Source organism: Pyrgilauda ruficollis, unplaced genomic scaffold (assembly GCF_017590135.1).
Source record: "Pyrgilauda ruficollis isolate IOZ18807 unplaced genomic scaffold, ASM1759013v1 scaffold12, whole genome shotgun sequence".
In the NCBI taxonomy this organism is placed as follows: domain Eukaryota; kingdom Metazoa; phylum Chordata; class Aves; order Passeriformes; family Passeridae; genus Pyrgilauda; species Pyrgilauda ruficollis.
The window spans coordinates 6769577-6788947 of record NW_024510321.1 but is presented as its reverse complement, the minus strand read 5'-3'; the positions used below and the strand labels follow the sequence as shown (position 1 = coordinate 6788947).

The 19371-nt window shown below is 38.0% G+C and overlaps 1 protein-coding gene across 1 annotated transcript in view; it reads left to right on the top strand.

The window, feature by feature from the left end:
- PTPRN2 (protein tyrosine phosphatase receptor type N2) overlaps positions 1-19371 on the top strand; it is a 630254-nt gene that overhangs the window by 588790 nt on the left and 22093 nt on the right. Inside the window, exons 18-20 of the mRNA XM_041487587.1 lie at positions 11429-11548; positions 12688-12854; positions 18477-18530. Of these exons, the coding sequence (XP_041343521.1) occupies positions 11429-11548; positions 12688-12854; positions 18477-18530 (341 nt within the window). The remainder of the gene's footprint in view (positions 1-11428; positions 11549-12687; positions 12855-18476; positions 18531-19371) is intronic.

The window sequence follows — 19371 nt, the reverse complement described above, 5'->3', positions numbered from 1 at the left end:
TTGATGCACAATTAGGAGCTTACTTTGCATGCAGGTGTTTTAGTGCTGGTGCAGCTCTCAGGTTTGGACCAGCGCACATGCCAGGGTAGATGTGTGTGATGGTGTGATGGATACGAGTGTTAGATATTCCTTTGGAAGTACAGAACTGTGTCTGAAAGTTTACAGAAGCTGCCTGGGGAGGAGGCCAACTGGGGCTTATTATCAACATGAACATATGCTTTTATTTTTTGTTTTTCATTATGAGTTTAGAAGTTTTTGTTCTGAAGAGACTGTCTGTGTGACAGTTTCAGAAGTGTCATTGTATTTTAGGAGCTTGCATCTGTTGAAATCATCTCTTCATCTGTATCACTTGACCTATCCTTAGAAAGTAATAACTGATCCCTATTGAAGACTCTTTTCATGTCATGATTTTCCTGATGAGTTATCAAGACATTTTCAAAAAAGTTGTTGAATTTTGGGTGCATGGATATTGAAGTATTTAGTCCAAGATATTTTGGGACTGTTTTCTAGAAGGGCAGAGCAAATGCTTTCTGCTTGAAGTGAGGTGAGCTTTTGGTCTGGCTTAAATTTTCAAGTAGCTTGTGATTTTTGTCTTCACTGTTTGGTAATTATCTAGAATTGAGAAGACTCATCTTTTTTCCTTGGCACATGGGTTCATTCTAAAGGCATGATATTTGAAAATGTATTTGTTAAGTTATACATGCAAAATCAAATAGTATGTTAGCTATTCTTTAATGACATTTTATTATTTCTATGGCCCAGGTTTTTAATTGTTAATTTTTCATATTTGTACATCTACATTGTGTGTACTTTGACCTGTAAATGACCATTTACATGTTGAAGAATATATGTTCTCATTTTTAAATATGGCATTTAAGAAGCCCACTTTGAGTAAGCATTGAAGAAATCAGAATTAATCATACAAGCATAGTGTGAAGGATATCTTTTCTTCTTCTCCCACATCAGTTTGAAAAGTTTGGCACCCTGTTTGCATGGTCGCAGAGACTACAATTTTGTTTCTTTGTTCTGTGGCGCAATCTTCTTCATACTACTTCATACTTAAAAGATCTCTACTTTCTTTCCTCATGCTATGTTGTGTGGAAGTGTCTTCACTTTCTTTCTGCTCTTTTTGCTATTTCTCTTCCAGTAATCCATCAGTGAAAGTTCCCTCCAGCTCCCCAGCAGATCTGCTGTAAACATCTCCTCAGAAGCTGTTTGGGAGCCGTGGTTCAGCTTTGGTTTGAGTGTGGCTGTGTGCATTTCTGATGTGATGCTCTTTTACTATTTCTTCTGTTAGGTTCCATAGAAAAGGTGGTTTTTGACATTTATTTTGATGATATCTGTCACTTCAACATAACAATCTACCTATGCCAGTGTCCTGGTTTGGTCCATGACCCACTTTTCTTAAACTTCCTGCAGATCACACCTCAATGTGCCAGTTCTTGTCCCAAACCTTTTACACAGCCCAGGGTATCAACCACATGTAATAAACAGGCCAAGAGAGATGAGGTCCTTGCAGAACACTGCATCCACCACCACAGAAATGAAGAAGATCCAGTGTACAAGTCAAAAGCCATGGCTTGAACATGTTGCAGTTTATGCCCAGTTGCAGGAGAAAAGTTAATTTCTATTTTCATCTAATTGTGCCTATTTTAATGTAAAGCATAGGAAATCTGAACTTGCTATGGAAATAACTCCTCTCAGGGCATAATCAGTTGATATTTACTTGGATACAGTTTTCTGTAGTTTATGGTGTCTCCATGATGCTGCCACCAGGGATTGTTTAATGATTCAATTATTCATTCCTGATACATCTTCTCAGTGGTTCTCCTCCCTCTCCCTCCTCCACTTAATGCCAGCTGTTGCAGAGTTCCATTGCTGTTTTCCCCTTTTTGTGCTCAGTGAAGCAGTTTTCTGACTGATAGTGAGAAGAGCGACTGACTCCAGAGAGATCTGGGACTCTTCTGCTGTTCCTTGTCTAAATGCACAATGTCATGCTTTAGCAAGTCCAACAGAAACTCTTGGAGCTTGACATCACCTTCCATGGCAATATTTACTGGATGTATTGCTTCCTATTTTTGCAGAGATTTGGCTGCTGAGATTCCCATCAGTCAGGGTCCACAGTGGGCATCAGCCACTTCGTTGTGTCTTGGCTGAAAGGTTGCCCCAGCAAGAACCTGTTGTAATTGTTTCTACTCCTGAAGGATTTTCAAGCTGACTTCTAGAAAACTCTTGTCTACAGAGCATTTGTTTTACTTGAAAGTGTAAGGCAACTTTCTTGGCACTCACAACACAGCTGATATCCACAATGAAATCCAAACTGCTTCTGATCTGTGCTGTCTGCATTTCATGCTCTTATTCCAGATCTAGTTGTTAAACTGGCTTTCTCTTAAGCTTTCATTATATTCTCCCACCAGTCAGTGACTACGTCTACAGTAGCAAGTAGTCTGGCCTGCTATGAATGGATTTGTGGAATGTCACAATACTTTGTAGGTTTAGTTGTGGGCAATCTTTTTCTAGTTTTACTGCCAGGCCCCTCTAAAACCTGTTATGTTGATCCAGTGCCCAGTATTTTAGTGCAAGTGCTGTTAGACACTTAGCAAACAAATTCCCATTTACTGTATTTGAGTTGCCCAGATCCAAGCAAAGATCATAGTTAGCTCAGTGCCTTTGCTTTCTCAAACTAGGCAGAGCTTCTTCATACATTGATGGTGCTCGGTCCAGGCTCATGCAGTTTAGCATTCTTAATACAGGTGAGGTCTTAAGCTACACCAAGAGAAAAATACAGGTTGGATATTAGGAAAAGGTTTTTTCACAGAAAGGATGATAAAGTTCTGGAATGGCCTGCCCCGGGAGGTGGTGGAGTCACCATCCCTGGATGTGTTTAAGAAAAGACTGGATGTGGCACTCAGTGCCATGGTTTAGTTGAGGTATTAGGGCTGGGTTGGACTTGATGATCTTAAAGGTCTCTTCCAATCCAGTGATTCTGTGATTCTGTGTGATCCAAGCCTAGTACCACTATGGGATTGAGAAGCACCAGTTCCATTGATCTCACTAGTCTTTTTGGTAGGGTGGAGAAGAGCAGGTATCATTCTTTAGTACCATTTAACTTGAGCCACTAGAATTGGCCATCAGTCTCAGAATTTTCTGTAAAACTTTCTATTCATTTGGGTTTCCAAGTTGACCTGAGAGATCAGCTTGACAGAAGTTTTTCTTTCAGAGGCACAGTGTTTGAGCTGGAGATGGTCCAAATGCCTGGATATTGGTTATTTTCAAATGGCGTTTGAATTTGTGTATGTTGCAAGAAAAATAATGATAAAAAGGCAATAGTTTTACACTGACTTTTCTAATGGCAAAATACCTCCATGGTTATCTGTGTCCCTCCAGTTTACTTTGCCAGCTCCTTAGATTCTTGGCATAGCTTCCCTAAGTCATCAAGTGCCAAGTTAGTTCCAACTTCCCTGGCTTACCTATTTCTTTGAAAACTTTCTAGCCTGCAGGAGTTGTGTTGTCAGTCATCTCATTGATCTGTTTTGCCACAGGGCTTCTTAATCTGTCTGGATGCTCTGTGTTTGCGGCTCAAGCAGAGATTTCATCTCTACCCGCTTGTCATCTCTTGGACCACTCTGGAAATTTTCCAGCCACTACTTTAATTAATTTTGAAAAGCCTCCAGCTGATTTAAGTCTTCTTTTAATTTTATCTGGTCTTGTTTTCATCTTTTACCAATTACTATTTCTGAGAAATACATCCTTCATTGATTCTGTTCTTGTTCAGTGGGAATTCCACCTCACGATTCCGTTTCTCGAAAACTGGATGACTGTCCTCACATGGTATTAATCCATTTTTACCTGAGTGGTTAAACAATTTGTCAGGTCTGTGGATTGTTTTCTTCTCAGCTGGAAAGAAAATTCATCCTCAGGACAGGGTTTTGCTTTGATAGAGTTCCATTTTATTTACAAAGAAAGAACAGAGTTTTATTTTCTTGAACAAAGACAGAATCAAATAACAGTCAATAACTTCTATTTTCCAAACTTCATTCACCCAGTGTTTTACCCCCAACCTCTCTTTCAGCTTTTCTTCTACCAGGATCACAATGCTAGTTTGTTGAGCTGTGCTGGTGGTTTCTTTATTCCTTTTACACATTTATGCTGCTTATCAGGATTAATCATCTTGCCTTGATTAATGCTCTTGCTCTGCATTAAGCATATCAGTTTCTAGAGAAACTCACAAGTCCATATGCTTCATGTTTCTCTTGTTTTTGATGATAACTTCTGTAATTTCAGTTATCAGGCTTCATAAAAGAGTTTGCTTGTTTCTTACATTTATCTTGAATGAAAGGTGATGATTTTGTCCAGCAGCTTCAGTGAGATTTCACTCAGCTCTTTCACATAGCGCTATTAAAATTCAACATCTCTTTGAACATAATTCAAAAGAAAGAGGATGTAGAACATTTCTGATCTATAACAAGTTTTCACAGCAGGAGTTCCATGTTGTGAATAATTCTGGAGGCATAAAATTTTATTATTTTCAGTATGTGCTGGGTTATAATTCCACAAAATATTTGACATGAAGTACATGTCTTAACTTGAGAAGTACTCTAAGAAGCAAGGAATGATAGTATGCAAGAAACTATTTCTAAAAGTTAGGATACTTAGAACCAACTGTCCTTTCACTGAAAAATTGTTCTTAATTATTCTGGTTTTATAAATTACATGTCTGCTAAGGTTCATCATCTCCAAATGGACATTTCTGTAGGAGGCCATAAATTTTCCCTCTGAAAAATACCCTGTATAATGTCTTTCTTTCATAAATCTACCCACGTTTGCCCTTCTTTCCCCTCCTTCTTTTTGGAGGGGAGTGCATTTTCACATTTTTTTATTTTACCACATTAAGTGAAATAGGGGGAGGGAACAAGCACTTCCTGCCATGCTTTGGTTGCCTTGGAAAATGAAATAATATGTGATATATATATATACTTCTGTAAGCATTTTTTGTGCTCCTGTGATGTCCTCCCTCCATGAAGAACATAATTAATCATTATCTGAACATTATAGAAGTTCTGTAGAAGGGGTAGAGAAATAAGGTTTTCCTCATTTTGCAAATGCTGGGTAAGGTACAGTGCACAGCAGTAAGTCATGAGAGCAGGTTAATTACAGTCCACATTTGTAGTGGGCACACTCATAGAAAACTCCAGAAAGAGAGAGACCAGAAAACTCCATGGGTTTTGCCTAAACAGATCTGTAGCTCAGGCTAATTAGATCTCCCAGTGCCTCAGTCTGGCAAGGACGACAGAGCAGACACCACTCGTGAGCAGCACCAAGTCAGACAGGAGGGGGAAGGCAGACTTCAAGCGCTGCCCCTTTGTGGTTGGGGTGCTCCTCTAGAAAGCAAGGAAAAGCTTCATCATCCTACACATTCTGAGTCAAACACATGCTTCTCCTTACCCCATCTTGCCTCCACTACTTGTCAGTACATGAAATAGTCTTGAAACTGTAAATGCTCTTCAGCCTTCTTGTTAATGCTGCTTGTCTCTTGCTGGCAAAGAGAGTCCACGCTGGAGTGGAGGTTTGCACTGTTGTGGCTATAGTGACTGGGGAAACCTCATCTCTGTTCCCTTGATTATTTTTTACTTGTATTGCCAGACTGTTAAATGTAAAGGGCTGAAGGGGTTCCAAGAGTAAAGTCCAGGAGCCAGGCAGTTCAACTGCCATTTGCTTTTGTTGCCACAGTCCTGAATTTCTTAATCTAAAACTACTTTTACTTTTCTCTACCCTGTTCAGGAGTAAGTTATCAGCATCAGTCAGAAAAACTGACTGTTGGTTTCCTCCCAGATCCCAATGGCATATTAAGAATTGATTCCTGAATCAGAGTCTTGAGGACATGATAAATCTTTGCATGTTTAATCAGCAACACTTGCTTCTCTCTTCCAGTTTTGGAATTCAGCAAAAGAAATACAAAATACTGTCAGTTGACTGTTTCCTTTGTAAAAGGGATTAGTCATCAGTAGTCTCCAAGGGCAAATCCCAGTAGCAGGAGACCATGTCCCCATAGCTGAATGAGTCTTCTAGCAAAATCAGTGTTCCAAGCCCATGGGCTGAGTAGGAACAACTGTACCAAACACTTGTCTACTCTCAGTGCTGGTTTCTGTGCTCCCAGTTCAGCACGTTTTGTGAGTGCTGAAATTAATTTACAGAATAAATTATTCTTCTGCATTTTGTTCTCTGCAGACACAGTGCTTTCAAGCAGTTGTGATTCCCAAGTTTTATTTTCTTTGCCTGGAATGGGACTTCCTGCATGTCTAAACAGTTCTCACCTTCAGAAAGAAGAGCAGATGAAAACCAACAGAAAGCAATTCAATGTGTAAAATATGCATATTTTAATTTAATAAAGGAAAAACAGCAAGGGAGACATAGGCACAGAACAGTAGCCCCTAGAGCTCTAGTAACTTGTCAAGCCATGAGAAATAAATACAGCATTAGAAATTCCATAAGCGTTCAGTGAAGGAGTCTGCTTTTACCACGCTCCCTCTAATTATGGCTCTGGTTGAGGAAGGTACTTAGAAATGGTCCCTTAAATGTTGTAGCCCTTTATTGTTTAGTTTCCACATTTTCAATACTAAAGGAAAAGCTAATTTCTGATGATTTTTAGTGGACTTTTGCTCCTTAATGTGGTTTTTTTCAGCAGTGCAGCTCTAAACAGAGCTCATATTTAAATTATTTAATAATAAGGTTTGTTAGTAGTCTACTGAGAAGAATAAGAGCAGTTTATGTCTCTATGAGAAAGGAGAAAGAGAAATTATTGCAACACATACAGACATCTTGAATTTGCCTTTCCTTATGACTTCCAAACAAGTGTTCCTGCAACAGCAGGGGACACAATACAACTATGCATTTATATATGGTCCTCTCTGAAGACATTTTTCCAGCTGCAGTCAGATACTTTTTTAATGAAATACAGATTGATGACCGTTAATCATCCAACCTACAGATTTGCTTAACTGGCAGGTACAGTTATGATTTTGCAAAGGGCAATTCTCACCTTGCCAGATTTGACCCACTTCATATTAAAATTATGTCATTTACGAACAAAATATTTCACAAAAAAAAGTTTGTATGACTTTCTGACTGGAATGCATTGTGAAGCTCTAGTTGGTAATAAAAATCTAAATTCAACCCAATTTTTTCCTTCAGTTAAAAGATCCTCATTTTTTTTAAAGCTTGAAAGACATCACAGTTGAGTTATTTTCACAATATGTAATGGGATGAATGTTGTCTGATGCAGCAAGGGTTAGCACCTTGCATTGCTTTTGTAGAAGTCCTGTTTATTCATATTGAGTTTTGATTATCCTCAGAAATTATTTGGGTTCTCTTTGCTGGTTCATCTGCTTCTCCAGGTCTTTGTATTTACCGGTTACACCAACTGTATGGGAAGCCTAAAAGACTGAAAAGGTAAATTCTGTATTTTGCTGGAGGTCTGTCCCAGAGAGCAGCTGGTGTGATTTGCAGGTTATATTTAGTGAACTGGCTGGATTTAAGTGATAATCCCATCTATTTTCTGCATTTAAATCATAGCATTTTAGAAACTTCTCCACTAGTCTCCATTAAATGAAGTGTCTTGGCAGAGCTCGTCTCTTGTCATTTCCCCATCACAAAAATGACAGAAATGGCTGAAAAAGGAGTTTGGAGAGAATAATTATTATAAAAAGAAGGTTCAAAGTGATGAAGTGTCTGAAAAAGAAAAGGGGGTTCATATTAACCATTTTATTTACAAACTAGTAAACAAGGACATTTTAGAGTATAAGCTATCAAAACCTGATGTTTTATCAGATTTATGGCATTGTTGTAACACTGGTTCTGCTATTTGTGACTTTGTTTTTCTCATTACATGAAAAACCAATTCTGTGCTCCTTTTCAAGTAATTCTTACTAAATATAATTCATCCCAATGTAGAAGCCCTTTATATGGGGCTGGCAGTGCTGGATAACCAGAGCATGAGGTCTCTACACTTGGTAGATTTCATCAACAGGGAATTCTGAGCATCACAAATGCTCTGCTCATCTTTGGGTTGCAGGATTCAGCCTTTAATTTGCAGCAAATGGAACAGGATGGTGTTATTCTTGTCCAAGAAGTGTTCTGAGAATGATGCATACAGCAGAACCTCATTAAAGATCATTAACATGTTACTCTCTAGGCCTGCAGGCTGAAGGTGGACATGTCACACAAAACCGTGCAGTGTCCTCTCTTTTCAGCAGAGAATGCACTGCAGGCTCTGCAGTGAGCTCCTGTATAGAACTCAGGCTTTATTGCTCCCATTCACAGGACTCTATTCAACATTTCTTCTTCATGAATTACAAACATGAGCATGCCTGTGCTAAGTTATTTAAATAAAATTAGTTTCATATATTGCAAATATATACTTGTGTATATTATATGATGTATATATGAAAATATATTTCGATTTTGTAGAAACTTAGAGTCTAAGGCTTAATTTTGTTGGGCTCTACATAAAAAGAAAAGCTTCTGCCCTGAGGACCTGATGTCCTCTTTGTTCTATCACATTGTGCAAGCATACAAAGTTCAGAAATGTGAATTACTGCATATTTGCAGTTGAACTTCTTCCTCCATTCTCCAAGGCCAGCTGAAATGTCTCTTTGGTGAGCACAGGCACTTCTTCAGAGGCTATGCTGGGATTGAGCAGACCAGGTCTGTGCTACCTGTTCTTTCTTTACCAAGGCACATTCTTGGGGCCACTTTGTAGTTTATGTGTGTGTCTGAACATGGAGCACAGCCAAGTGTGAAGAGCTGGGAGATGCAGCTTCTGAAAACCCCAACAATTGCCTAAAGATGGGGAGGTAAACAGATGACAGTGTAAAATTCTGTGAACAGCCTTTGACTCATCCTGCTTCCAAGTTATTTGGAAATACATGGTAATGGATACCAGCCCGATGTTCTAATATTTAAATTAGCAAGGAAACAGTGAAAATGCTGTAGTCCTGCAGTCACAGGTGGTGAGCCTTAGTGAAAATCCCATCTCAATGGTAAGCACAGGAGTTGCAGGGACAGTTGCTTGTAACAGGAATGAAGGCACTAGATTGTATTGCCTTCTTGATTTAGTAGATTTGACTTCTACTTTTCACACAATGACCTAAAAGAAATATTATACCCCAGAGTAACTTTGAAATTGTTTGTTTAAATTAACTTTCATTTGGATTTATGCTTAATGAAATCTTCAGAGATGCAGACAACCCCTCTCCAATGAAATGCTCTGTCTTTGAACCAATGAACAGGGTTGCCAAACTGTAAGGACTCCTCTCTAAATGAGTGGGCTTTTATAATGTTACACTTGGGTGGCACAAGCAGAGTGCTCGATGATTAGTTTATGGTCTAGATCATTGTATTTTTATTACACTCATAAAAACTGTGTTTCTCCTCATTTTCGTAATGGCTTCAATGAGCTTCTATACCTTCTAGAGGCACATTAAATCGTTATGTGATGAAAGTACTGATTTAGTGGGCTAGTTTTAAAGTAAGATGCATGTTTTGAATTCTTATCTTAGTCTGATTGCTGGCTGAAAAAGGTGAAACTATTTTAGAATGAAAGAAATCTGTATCATCTTCCTTACATATAAAAAAGGTTTCCAGCTGTGGCCTAAAACAAATGCAGTACAAAAAAGATGCAAATGATAAATATACATCTGCCTGTAAAGTATTTATAATTTTTAAGTATATTTAAATGGTTTTATGGCATTGTGAGGTATTAACGTGAGGATGAGGAAATTACAGACATTTTTATTTAAAAAACCTTTTTTGAGGGGTTAAAAAAAATATTATTCTTAAATTCCACTGTAATTATTTACCCCACTTCTTTTCAAAATGATAAATAACCCTATTCTGGGTAAACCCTAGATTCATTTCTCTAAATAATTCTCAGCCGGTTTTAAAAGTAGTTTTAATTATGTTGCAAAATGAGAAAGGGAAGAAAAACGTTATTTGTTTCTCTATATGCAAGCTATTCTTAAAAGAGAAGACAACATCATTATCCATGAATGGGAAACCTTTTTATTTGATATGTAATTTTAAAAAATAATCCTTGAATTGAATGTATCATCTCATCTTTGCACAGTTTAGACAAAGGCCTTTTTTGTTGACAAAATTTACATGTCAATACAGTTGCTTATAAATATTTCTGTGAAATAAACATAACCCTTCACAAAAAGAGCAGTTTACTCTTCATTTAGTAATTTTATATGCTAGCAAAAAGACAATGAAAGTTGTATGCAAATATAACATCAATGTACAGCATAATAATAACAGTTTTTAGTGATTATACTGCTTGGTATTAATTCATAGGAGCCTTTTTGTTCAGTCATGGGCTGTGTTTGGAACAGAGATATGCCAGACCAGAGCATCTCTGCTTGTTTGCTGTTTGTGACAGACATCCACAAATCCTTTAGTTGAGGATGTGCTTGATTCTTGTATCCTGCTCTGTGGCTGGTCTAAATTATTACGTGATCATGCTGACAGGAAGATACTCTGTTTTCCTCTGTTGCTGTACCTGTGCTCTGTGAGTGCACTGTATGCAGCACAGGTTGGACTTTCATTCTACCTCCACGAAAAAAAAAAAAAAAAAAGGAAAAACAAAACTAGAGAAGAGAAAGGAGAAGGGGAGGAAAAAAATTGATAGAAAAATAAAATAGAAAATAGGAAAAGAGAAAGGAAAATAAAAGAAAATTTTTAAAAAAGGAAAAAGGAAGAAAGAAGACAAAGGAAAGCTGGCAGGAAAGAAAGAAGGAAAAAGAAAGCAATGCACATTTGCAATGAATCTTTTATAAATGTGCATTTGGAGGAATGACTTCTCCATCCAAAATGTTCCTGGAAAAACAGATTTGCTTTGAATTTTCCCTGCCTTTTCTTGATTACTGTTGTTCAGATGCAACTTTTATGATTGTTTCAGCAATGCAGTGCTTTAATGGCTTTTGCTTCTTGGCAAACTGAAAAAAGACATGGGGTTGAGAACACAAACAGGTTTCAGTACATGTGACTTCAGTAGGTCTGTGCTGTTTCAGTGTTAAATATCAAATCTTAAATAGATGGGTGTTCTGCAAGCACCATTCAGTGTTCTTCAGTGGATCTAAAAGTTTGCCAGAAAAGCAGTTGAACATGGTACCAGGAGCAAGGAGAGATTTTGGGGATGACCTGAATTGAAATCGCAGGAAATTCTTTAATGTTTCATGGACGCCTGCAAAATATGGTGCCAGTTTATTCAGGGATTTGAAAGCAGCTGCAGAGTAAAAGTGTCTAATGAAAATGAAATAAATTTCCTGTGAATGGAATAAATTTTGATTGTGTGTCTGAGTGCAGTAATTATACATGTCACGCAGTAATTAGGCAGTCACATTGTGGCCACGGTGTCTTTCTTTGTCTGCAGATGGTCTGGGAGAACGGCTGTGTCGTTATTGTCATGCTGACACCCCTCGTGGAAAACGGAGTCAAGCAGTGCTACCACTATTGGCCGGACGAAGGGTCAAACCTCTACCACATCTACGAGGTACCTGCACAAAATTTCTGGTTGCAAACGTGACAGTAAGTGCTGATTCCATCCAGGGCAGAAGGATGCTGGAGGTGCTCTCACCCAGAGGTCGAGCTGCGGACTCTGAAATACACTTGGTGTGCCTTCGGGTAGCTCTGCGTTTGCAAAAAATTTGAAGTGCAGCTTTAACAGCAAGGTGGTTTCCACCAATTATAGTAAATAATGAGTGAAATACTGCAATATTAAAAAAGACAATAATGTTTGCATTTTGAATGGTTTTGCAAGTGGTTGATATATGAAAGCGTGTATTTATGTTTTATAGGAAATTAGTATTTTTAGAACTCGTGGATTTCACCTTAGGATAGACATATGTAAATCTTTGTAGAAAAACCTCTATATTGCTGTAGTAATTAATCCTATCTATTTTTATCTCTTGCCTCAGTCACAACAACAAATATATATTTTTATTTTCTGCTTTGCATTTCTAGCCCAAAATATCATATCACGGGTTATGTTGCAATGCAACATTGACAACGACTGTCAGATTTTTCTAGTGGTCCAGCTGTGTAGAGGAAGAAAATAATACCACAATGCCAAATACAAAGAAATGTGGAGAAATTCTGAAGAAATACTGTTATTTAAACTAAAATGGGAATAAAGTAATTTTCTGAAAAGATGAGCTCTGCAAATAAGCTGCCTTTTTTAATGCTTATTTTTCTTCATAGCAAAAGAAACTGAATTTTTACTTCTCATGTGAATACAACTCAGATTTTTAAGACCTCTGAGAGTGGGCTGGGCAATGCATTTGTGGACATTTCTGAAAAGAAAGAAACTGCCAGTCTAACACATTTTGAATACAAAATATCTTTTGTATTCACGTAATGTTATAAAGATTTAATTCAGTGATTTTTTCTTTTGCATTAAAAATGTCAAGATTTTTCTTGTTTTCAATGCAAGAGCAATGGCAGCTAACCCCTTTCTGACAGCTACATTGATTGCTAAATGAATTTTTTTTTCCCTCCATACTGGCCAATTTGCTAATAAAAATAAAATTTTCATGCAATGCCTTCATCCCAGAAATCTTACACGTGCAATCCTGGAGACGTGACTTGCAACCAGAATTGCTGATCTCCGTTTGTTCCTTCCTGGGCGTGTAGGTAAATCTTGTCTCTGAGCACATCTGGTGCGAGGATTTCCTCGTGAGGAGCTTCTACCTGAAGAACCTGCAGACCAACGAGACCCGCACAGTGACCCAGTTCCACTTCCTCAGCTGGAACGATCAGAGGGCTCCTGCTTCCACCAGATCCCTCCTGGATTTCCGCAGGTAAAGCACAAAGTATGGCGCTTCCTCTAAGATGATACGGGTCTGAGGAAATAGTGCTTTTTTTTTTTTCCTTTAAAGATTTTTGGGTTGAAAGGGGGCTCCTCAGCCTGTGATGCCACAATGCTAAACCAAGAGAAATATCTTCACTAGGTTGATGTTTAGTGTTGCCTCACACAGAGATGTTGCCTGGGTTTATGACATAGTCATTTCGCATTTAGAGATCAATACCTTTCCTCCCTTTGTATAATCTCAGTGCTTCTGTATTTCTTTGTTTTTCAAGTATTTATTAATTTCTGCAACTTCCAGGCTTTTTGTGTGGCTCCCCCAAGATCCTTGTATCAGGACTTTCACAAGTAAATTAGGAAGTGTGAGCTTTAAAAAAAGAATCACAATGGAGTCATATGGCGACAGCATCATTCCCATGGTACCATTTGCTCATAAGGGTCCAACAGAGAGGTCTGCGGACCTTTGGCTGCAGGAAGGTGGAAGCTTGAGGAAGCAGATGAAAATATTGACAAAGCATACCCTTTGGAACTTTAAAGAAACTCAGTGTGGCTTTAAAATACAAATATACAGAGGCAAAAGCTGTGAAAGTCCTCGCCACCTTCTCTAATGTTTGCCGTGCCTATCTAAATTTTAATTTGAAAATTAAAGCCATGCATGATAAATACTGGAGCGAAATAATCTTCATTTGATTGCAAACCGTGCCCAGTGCATCACGTGTAGGTGTTAGCGTGTACCAGCTAATCCACAGCGACGCGCTTATGGCTAATGAAAAGAATCTCCAGGAGGTTTGGGGAGTTGGTGCTCCATCCGCCAGCGGCCTGTGGGATCACATGTTGTTCTCTCTGCTCTACAATATTATCTACAACCCCCCAAAGTGATTATACGGGGCTCAGCGCTCAAAAGATCCAAACTTGTTTCTTTCAAGGAGTGCTGGGAGCTCTGACTGATGCCAGTCAAAGTTGTGCATCTGCACCTGAGGGGAGGAGCTGGCATTCAGCCAACAGGAGCTGGTTGCACAGTTGTCTGTTGGCAAAATTCTACCCTTAAAAATTTAGGGCTAAATGCCACCCTTCATCTACTCAGTATTCTTGTACATAGTGCAAGGCTTTTCAAAGCAGAGAGACATCTCACATGGTGCAGGTCAGGTAATGGAGTGCAGCTGCTCTGAGTCACTTGGAGCTGTGGCTAGGTGAGGATGTAAGGATATACTACAGAGTCACAACACAAAAGCAGTAGTGGAGCAAGGAAGCACAGCCATGGGATGGAGTTGAAACTGTAATTGAATTTTCAAGGTTTTTTTCTCTGGGTTCAACTTTAATATGATTTTTATAGGTTGATTTCCCTTTGCTTGTGGTACCGAGGAAGTTGCCTGTAGTGAATTTTTGTAGTGAGAATTGTGACTCGGTTCCATTAAGCTGTGTGAGGCTGCAGCACAGAGCCAGGGCAGCGTCCAGCTTTTCTCTTTTCAAAGGTAGTGGGAAATCTGCTAGCAATTCTAACTAGAGCATAAATGAGCCTGTACAGCCAGGACATCTGAAGTTCAGAGCACCTCGCCTCTGACTTGTTTCAGTAAGGATTGAGGTCCCTGCATGAGCTGCAGGATTAGATCTACAGTAAGTCACAGTTCACACCGCCAGGAAAGCGCCTCTTAGAGTGATATTGTGTAAGGGTTAAATAGCCGTGTGGAAGAAGTGTTGTGCAATACTTTGAAAAAGAAAAATGATAACTAGATGAGAAAAGTAGCAGAGCTGCCATTCTTTGTATTTTAAGCCAGTATGGGAATGAACCTGTTAAGATTTAATTGAATTCTGAGTGTTCATTTCACATGTATTCACAGTCCAGTGTAGGGTACTGTAATCATTTGCTACGTGCAGATTTTGTACAATGAACTCATAGTACTGAATGCATAGTAAAATTCCGCCTGAAAAGGAATTTTGGCATGCACAATAGCCTGGTCTATGAATCTCAGTTTTCTTGGTCATCTGATCTTCGGGTTGTTTTTTCTTTTTTTCTTTTTCTTTTTTAATGACAAAAAAAACTAATGCACTATTGCTAAAATAATGTATTTGGAATTCATTTATACAATACATGTTTTGCACCTGAAGCTTTCTATTGAAAGTACAGACTCTGCTGGATTACAACAGCTGAGTCAAAAAGCCCCCAGAAAAATGTCTGACAGTGCTACCATACTCTTAGTAGGGTAGTGCTAGGAAGGGGCTGCTCTCATTTCTTTTAATCTTATCTATGTTTTTATGTGCATTCAGTGTCTTTGTATATATATATATGGATATGTGTGTATATTTATATATTCACATACATATATGAAATTAAGCATATACATAACCAACCCTCTATTTTTTATAATTCATCACCAAGAAAAATTGGATTCCCAAAATTACCTTGCCCAGAGTCTGTGGAAATATGGACCTAAACATTTTTATTGAAGTAAATTTTGCAAGTCTCTTTGAAAACTGAAAGCTTACATTTCTCTTACTCTGTATCAGACAGTGATTTAGATGATTTTGCATCTAGCAGATACATTAAACCTTGCTGAATAATCTATCATACTTCCATAATGTAGGAATAAATTGCCAAAAAGAGATTATACTTTACAAATCTGTACAAAAGACAGTCCCTGAGAGGTGAGGCTACTACGGAAACCACTGGTCAGTTTTAAATGCTTCTGGAGTCCTAATTTCATTTTGAACAATAGACCAATCATTATTGCTCTGGACTAGCTTGTTAGTCATGCACTGATATGTGTCATTAAATATTTCTTAAGCCCAGAGGGAGCACATTTACACTTTAAAGAGGGACTGCTAAGCTAAAAGATAATTAGCATCACATGTGAGGGCTTTGCTTAAAATATATATCTATTATGCTATCACTTCTCGCTGTGTGCAATGGCATTTACTAACACTGCTCACTTTAAAAATGGACAAATTCTTATTTTGCCAGCTAATTAGCGGTTGCCAGTGTCATTTTTGTGATGTTGCAGCTAGTAATATGAGCCCAGTTGCATAGTCACAAAAGTGATCATTGGAAACTGTGACTCTGCTGCAGGGACAATGTGGGAAACCCCTTTTCTGAGCCTCTAACGACCTCTGACCTTTGCTTGCTGATGGTTTGCATGATGATTTCTTTTTCACTCAATGAGCCAAGGGTTGGTTTGTATTACTAATCATTCTTTCTAAGTTAATTCTTCCTGTATATGTATATATATATATAATATATATTTTCTTCAACATTCAAGAACTTTGCTTACTGATGAATTTTCAGCTCACTCTCATTAGCCAGAACTAAGAATGAAATGAGATGTTGCTGCACTTCTAAATATTTTCATAAGCTATATATAGACAAAGCTATGAACCAGCTGGATTGAAACCCTTTGTTTTAATGTGTTTTCTGAAATGTGTGATAATGAAAATGTTTGAAACGCCTTCAATAAAACTGACAAACATAAGGTGTCTTTCCCTAACATGTGTCTCTGGCTGTCTGATTTACTGAGAGGTCTGATAGATTTAGATCGAGTTTGCCATTGAAATTATATTAGGACTTTGGTAGATGAGTAGTCACAACATGCAAATATCATATTAGTGGTGCCACGCAAGGAACAAAGGAACCACACAAGCAGAAAGAGAAACGGTAAATACCCCTCTGTAGTGATTAGCTTTTATTTAATACTTGAAATGGGAAAACAACTCTTTACTAATGCACTTGATGGGGGTGGGGGGAGAGTGACCACCTGCGAGTTGGGGAATGCAGGCTGACTGTATCAGATGTTGGTACCGACATTTCAAACATAATTCACGGTACAGTTTTTAAAAAACCCAAAGAAAGCCTCACCAAACCAGGCTTTATATCATATAGAAAGAGCCGATCCTCAGGATACGACCATCAGGAATTGATTGGTGCATTCATGTGAAAACTCTGCTGTAGCCCAAGTCGTTGAAGTTTTGTTTGGTACTGCCTGCATATAGATATATTTATGGGCATATAAATGGTCCATTTAACTTCTGAGGTCATGTGCTTCTCAATGACTTACCACTCATTTAATAAGAACATTGTTCTACTGCATTAATTACTTATATCCAGGGAATATAAATAGAGACAGAATATCTCTGCAAGTATGATTTACATAAGTAAGCAAGAGAGCAAGAATTGTGAAAAGTCCCCAAATTCAAATGTTTAGAGGGAATCCCAACAAGAACTTAATATTGTTCTCAAGTTTGGTTAGAATCTTAAGTAACAAAAATAAGAATGTGAAAACATGGTTTCATGGGATATCACCAATACCTCCACAGCCCTTTTGGGTTGAGTTCCAGGTATCCCAACACCCTGTCAGAAGTTTAGGCATCTTCAGGCTATACTGTAAGCAGTGTTTAAAGATATGTGCATGTTTTCACAGCACAGATGTTAGTGAATAGATGAACAGCCAAGAACTAAATGATTCAGTAGGTTAGGTATGCTTTAAAATTCATAATAACATCATGACACCACTGTTGTTACATTTCAGCAGCTCCCTTTAGTTTAGTTATCAGGATCCTGTGCAACACTTACACTGAGCTGGGGACTATTAGAGCACCCCTTGGAATCTGCCCTGTGAAATGATTTTACAGGAGACCTTCTAGCTCCAGTAAACTCAAACAACTCATCAAATAATTTGAATGAAAGGTTTTGATTTCTTGAAGCAACGCTTTCTATTTTAGCCTTTATTCATCTTGCCTTGTTAACATATGTGTGCATATTTTATGGATTTTTGGCCTGTAACATTCTTGACATGCAAAATATATCCTAGAGCAAAAGAGAGGGCTTGGGATTTTGGTGTCTGTAAGGCAATTTAAATAGATTTAAACCAATTTTGTGGGCTCTATTCTTAGACTGAGTATCTTGGTTTGCTTCAGCACTAGTTAATTCCTTCATTGAGTTTACACATCAGCTGACCTGTTCTGTGGTTGTACTTTTATTGGTTGATTTCACATATATTCTCTTGCCACTGCAAATGTTTAACCAGGAAGCTGTCGAAGACAACAATGTGTAAATATCAAATATATAACACTTTTGCAATAGAACTAAAGTAGTAGAACCAAAGCTTACTGATGGGTTTAGTTATTTTTACTATGATAAGATTACATTTTAGAATTTTTAAGAAGCGTTTCAGGAGATTTGGCATTTGCTTTTCTGGGAAGAAGTGGTGTTACAGATCAGCACACATTGTACAAAGTGTAGTGGAATAGCCTTTTTTAATTTTGTTTGATGACCCTTGATATTTCCTGGAGCAAGTTCATGAACTCAAAGTTTGCCTCAAAATCAAGGCATCTCAATATAGTCTTAGTTTTGGAGCTAAAAAATTAATCATTTGAGAAAATAGCTCTTTTGTTTTGCCCAGACAACAGTAATAATGGAATGTTTTCTGGGATTTCTTGGGCAGCAAACCAGAATCAAACTTCAAAGAAGATTATCTACCTAATTGCTTGTTGTATTAGGAAACTATCAACCTGAGTATTCCTTCAAAGACAGTAATATTTACATTTTCTTATTGCTTATTTTTGACAGTTGGTGAAAGAAACAGTATATAATATGCTTAATTAATTTCTTGTGTCTGTTTTATTTCAGAAAAGTAAACAAGTGCTACAGGGGTCGCTCTTGTCCAGTAGTTGTTCATTGCAGGCAAGTACAATTTCTAAAATAGCTTTAGAGAGATCTGTATGTGTAAGAATTTAATATAGATATAAACAAAGTGGGCAAATTAAAACTTTACATGAATCACTAAACAGTGAGGTAGGCTAAAAGTTTTAAGTATAATTTAAGTATAATTCAATTGAATTTTAATGTGATTTAATACTTAAGATCTGTTTTCATCATAAAATTATCCTTCAATATGATTTTTTAGATTTTGAGCCACGACTCAACAATGTATGGCCACGCTTTCTAGTATAAGTAGCACTTCAATTTCGTACACCTCCTTCAAAATTACAGTTGTTTTTTGCATGCCCTCCCAATTTAGTCTGCTTTATTTTATTAACACCCAGTTATGTTTTATTTCTTCTTTACTTGTTTTTAGCAATCAGGGTAAGAAGAGGGCGATATCATGGAGTGGAAACCTGCCCAGAGATTGAGTAATTCTTTAAGCACAGACAATTTTTAGGCGTGACAATGTGATAGATGCACACGAAAGCTGTCAGGCAGTTCAGTGGAAAAGTTTACCATAATAACATTAATGTTGGGTTTTGCCATTGGGGGTTCTGACTTACTAATCAAAAATATCCTTGTAGATAATGAAGACAGAAAAAGAGCCCTGCTAAGAGGCAGGATGCTTGCCTTCCCTTTGGATGGGAGTGAGGAGGGAGGGGACGTGTTTCTCACGTGTGGCTCAGACTGAGGGTGCAAGGAGCTGAATGCTCCAGAGGGGGCTGGTCTGCATTGCCTTCAGGAAACGTGAGAAAGGAATGATTTGATGCACAATAAAGAGCCTTCAAATTTCTTGCTATTTCCTTACCGTGTTGGATGG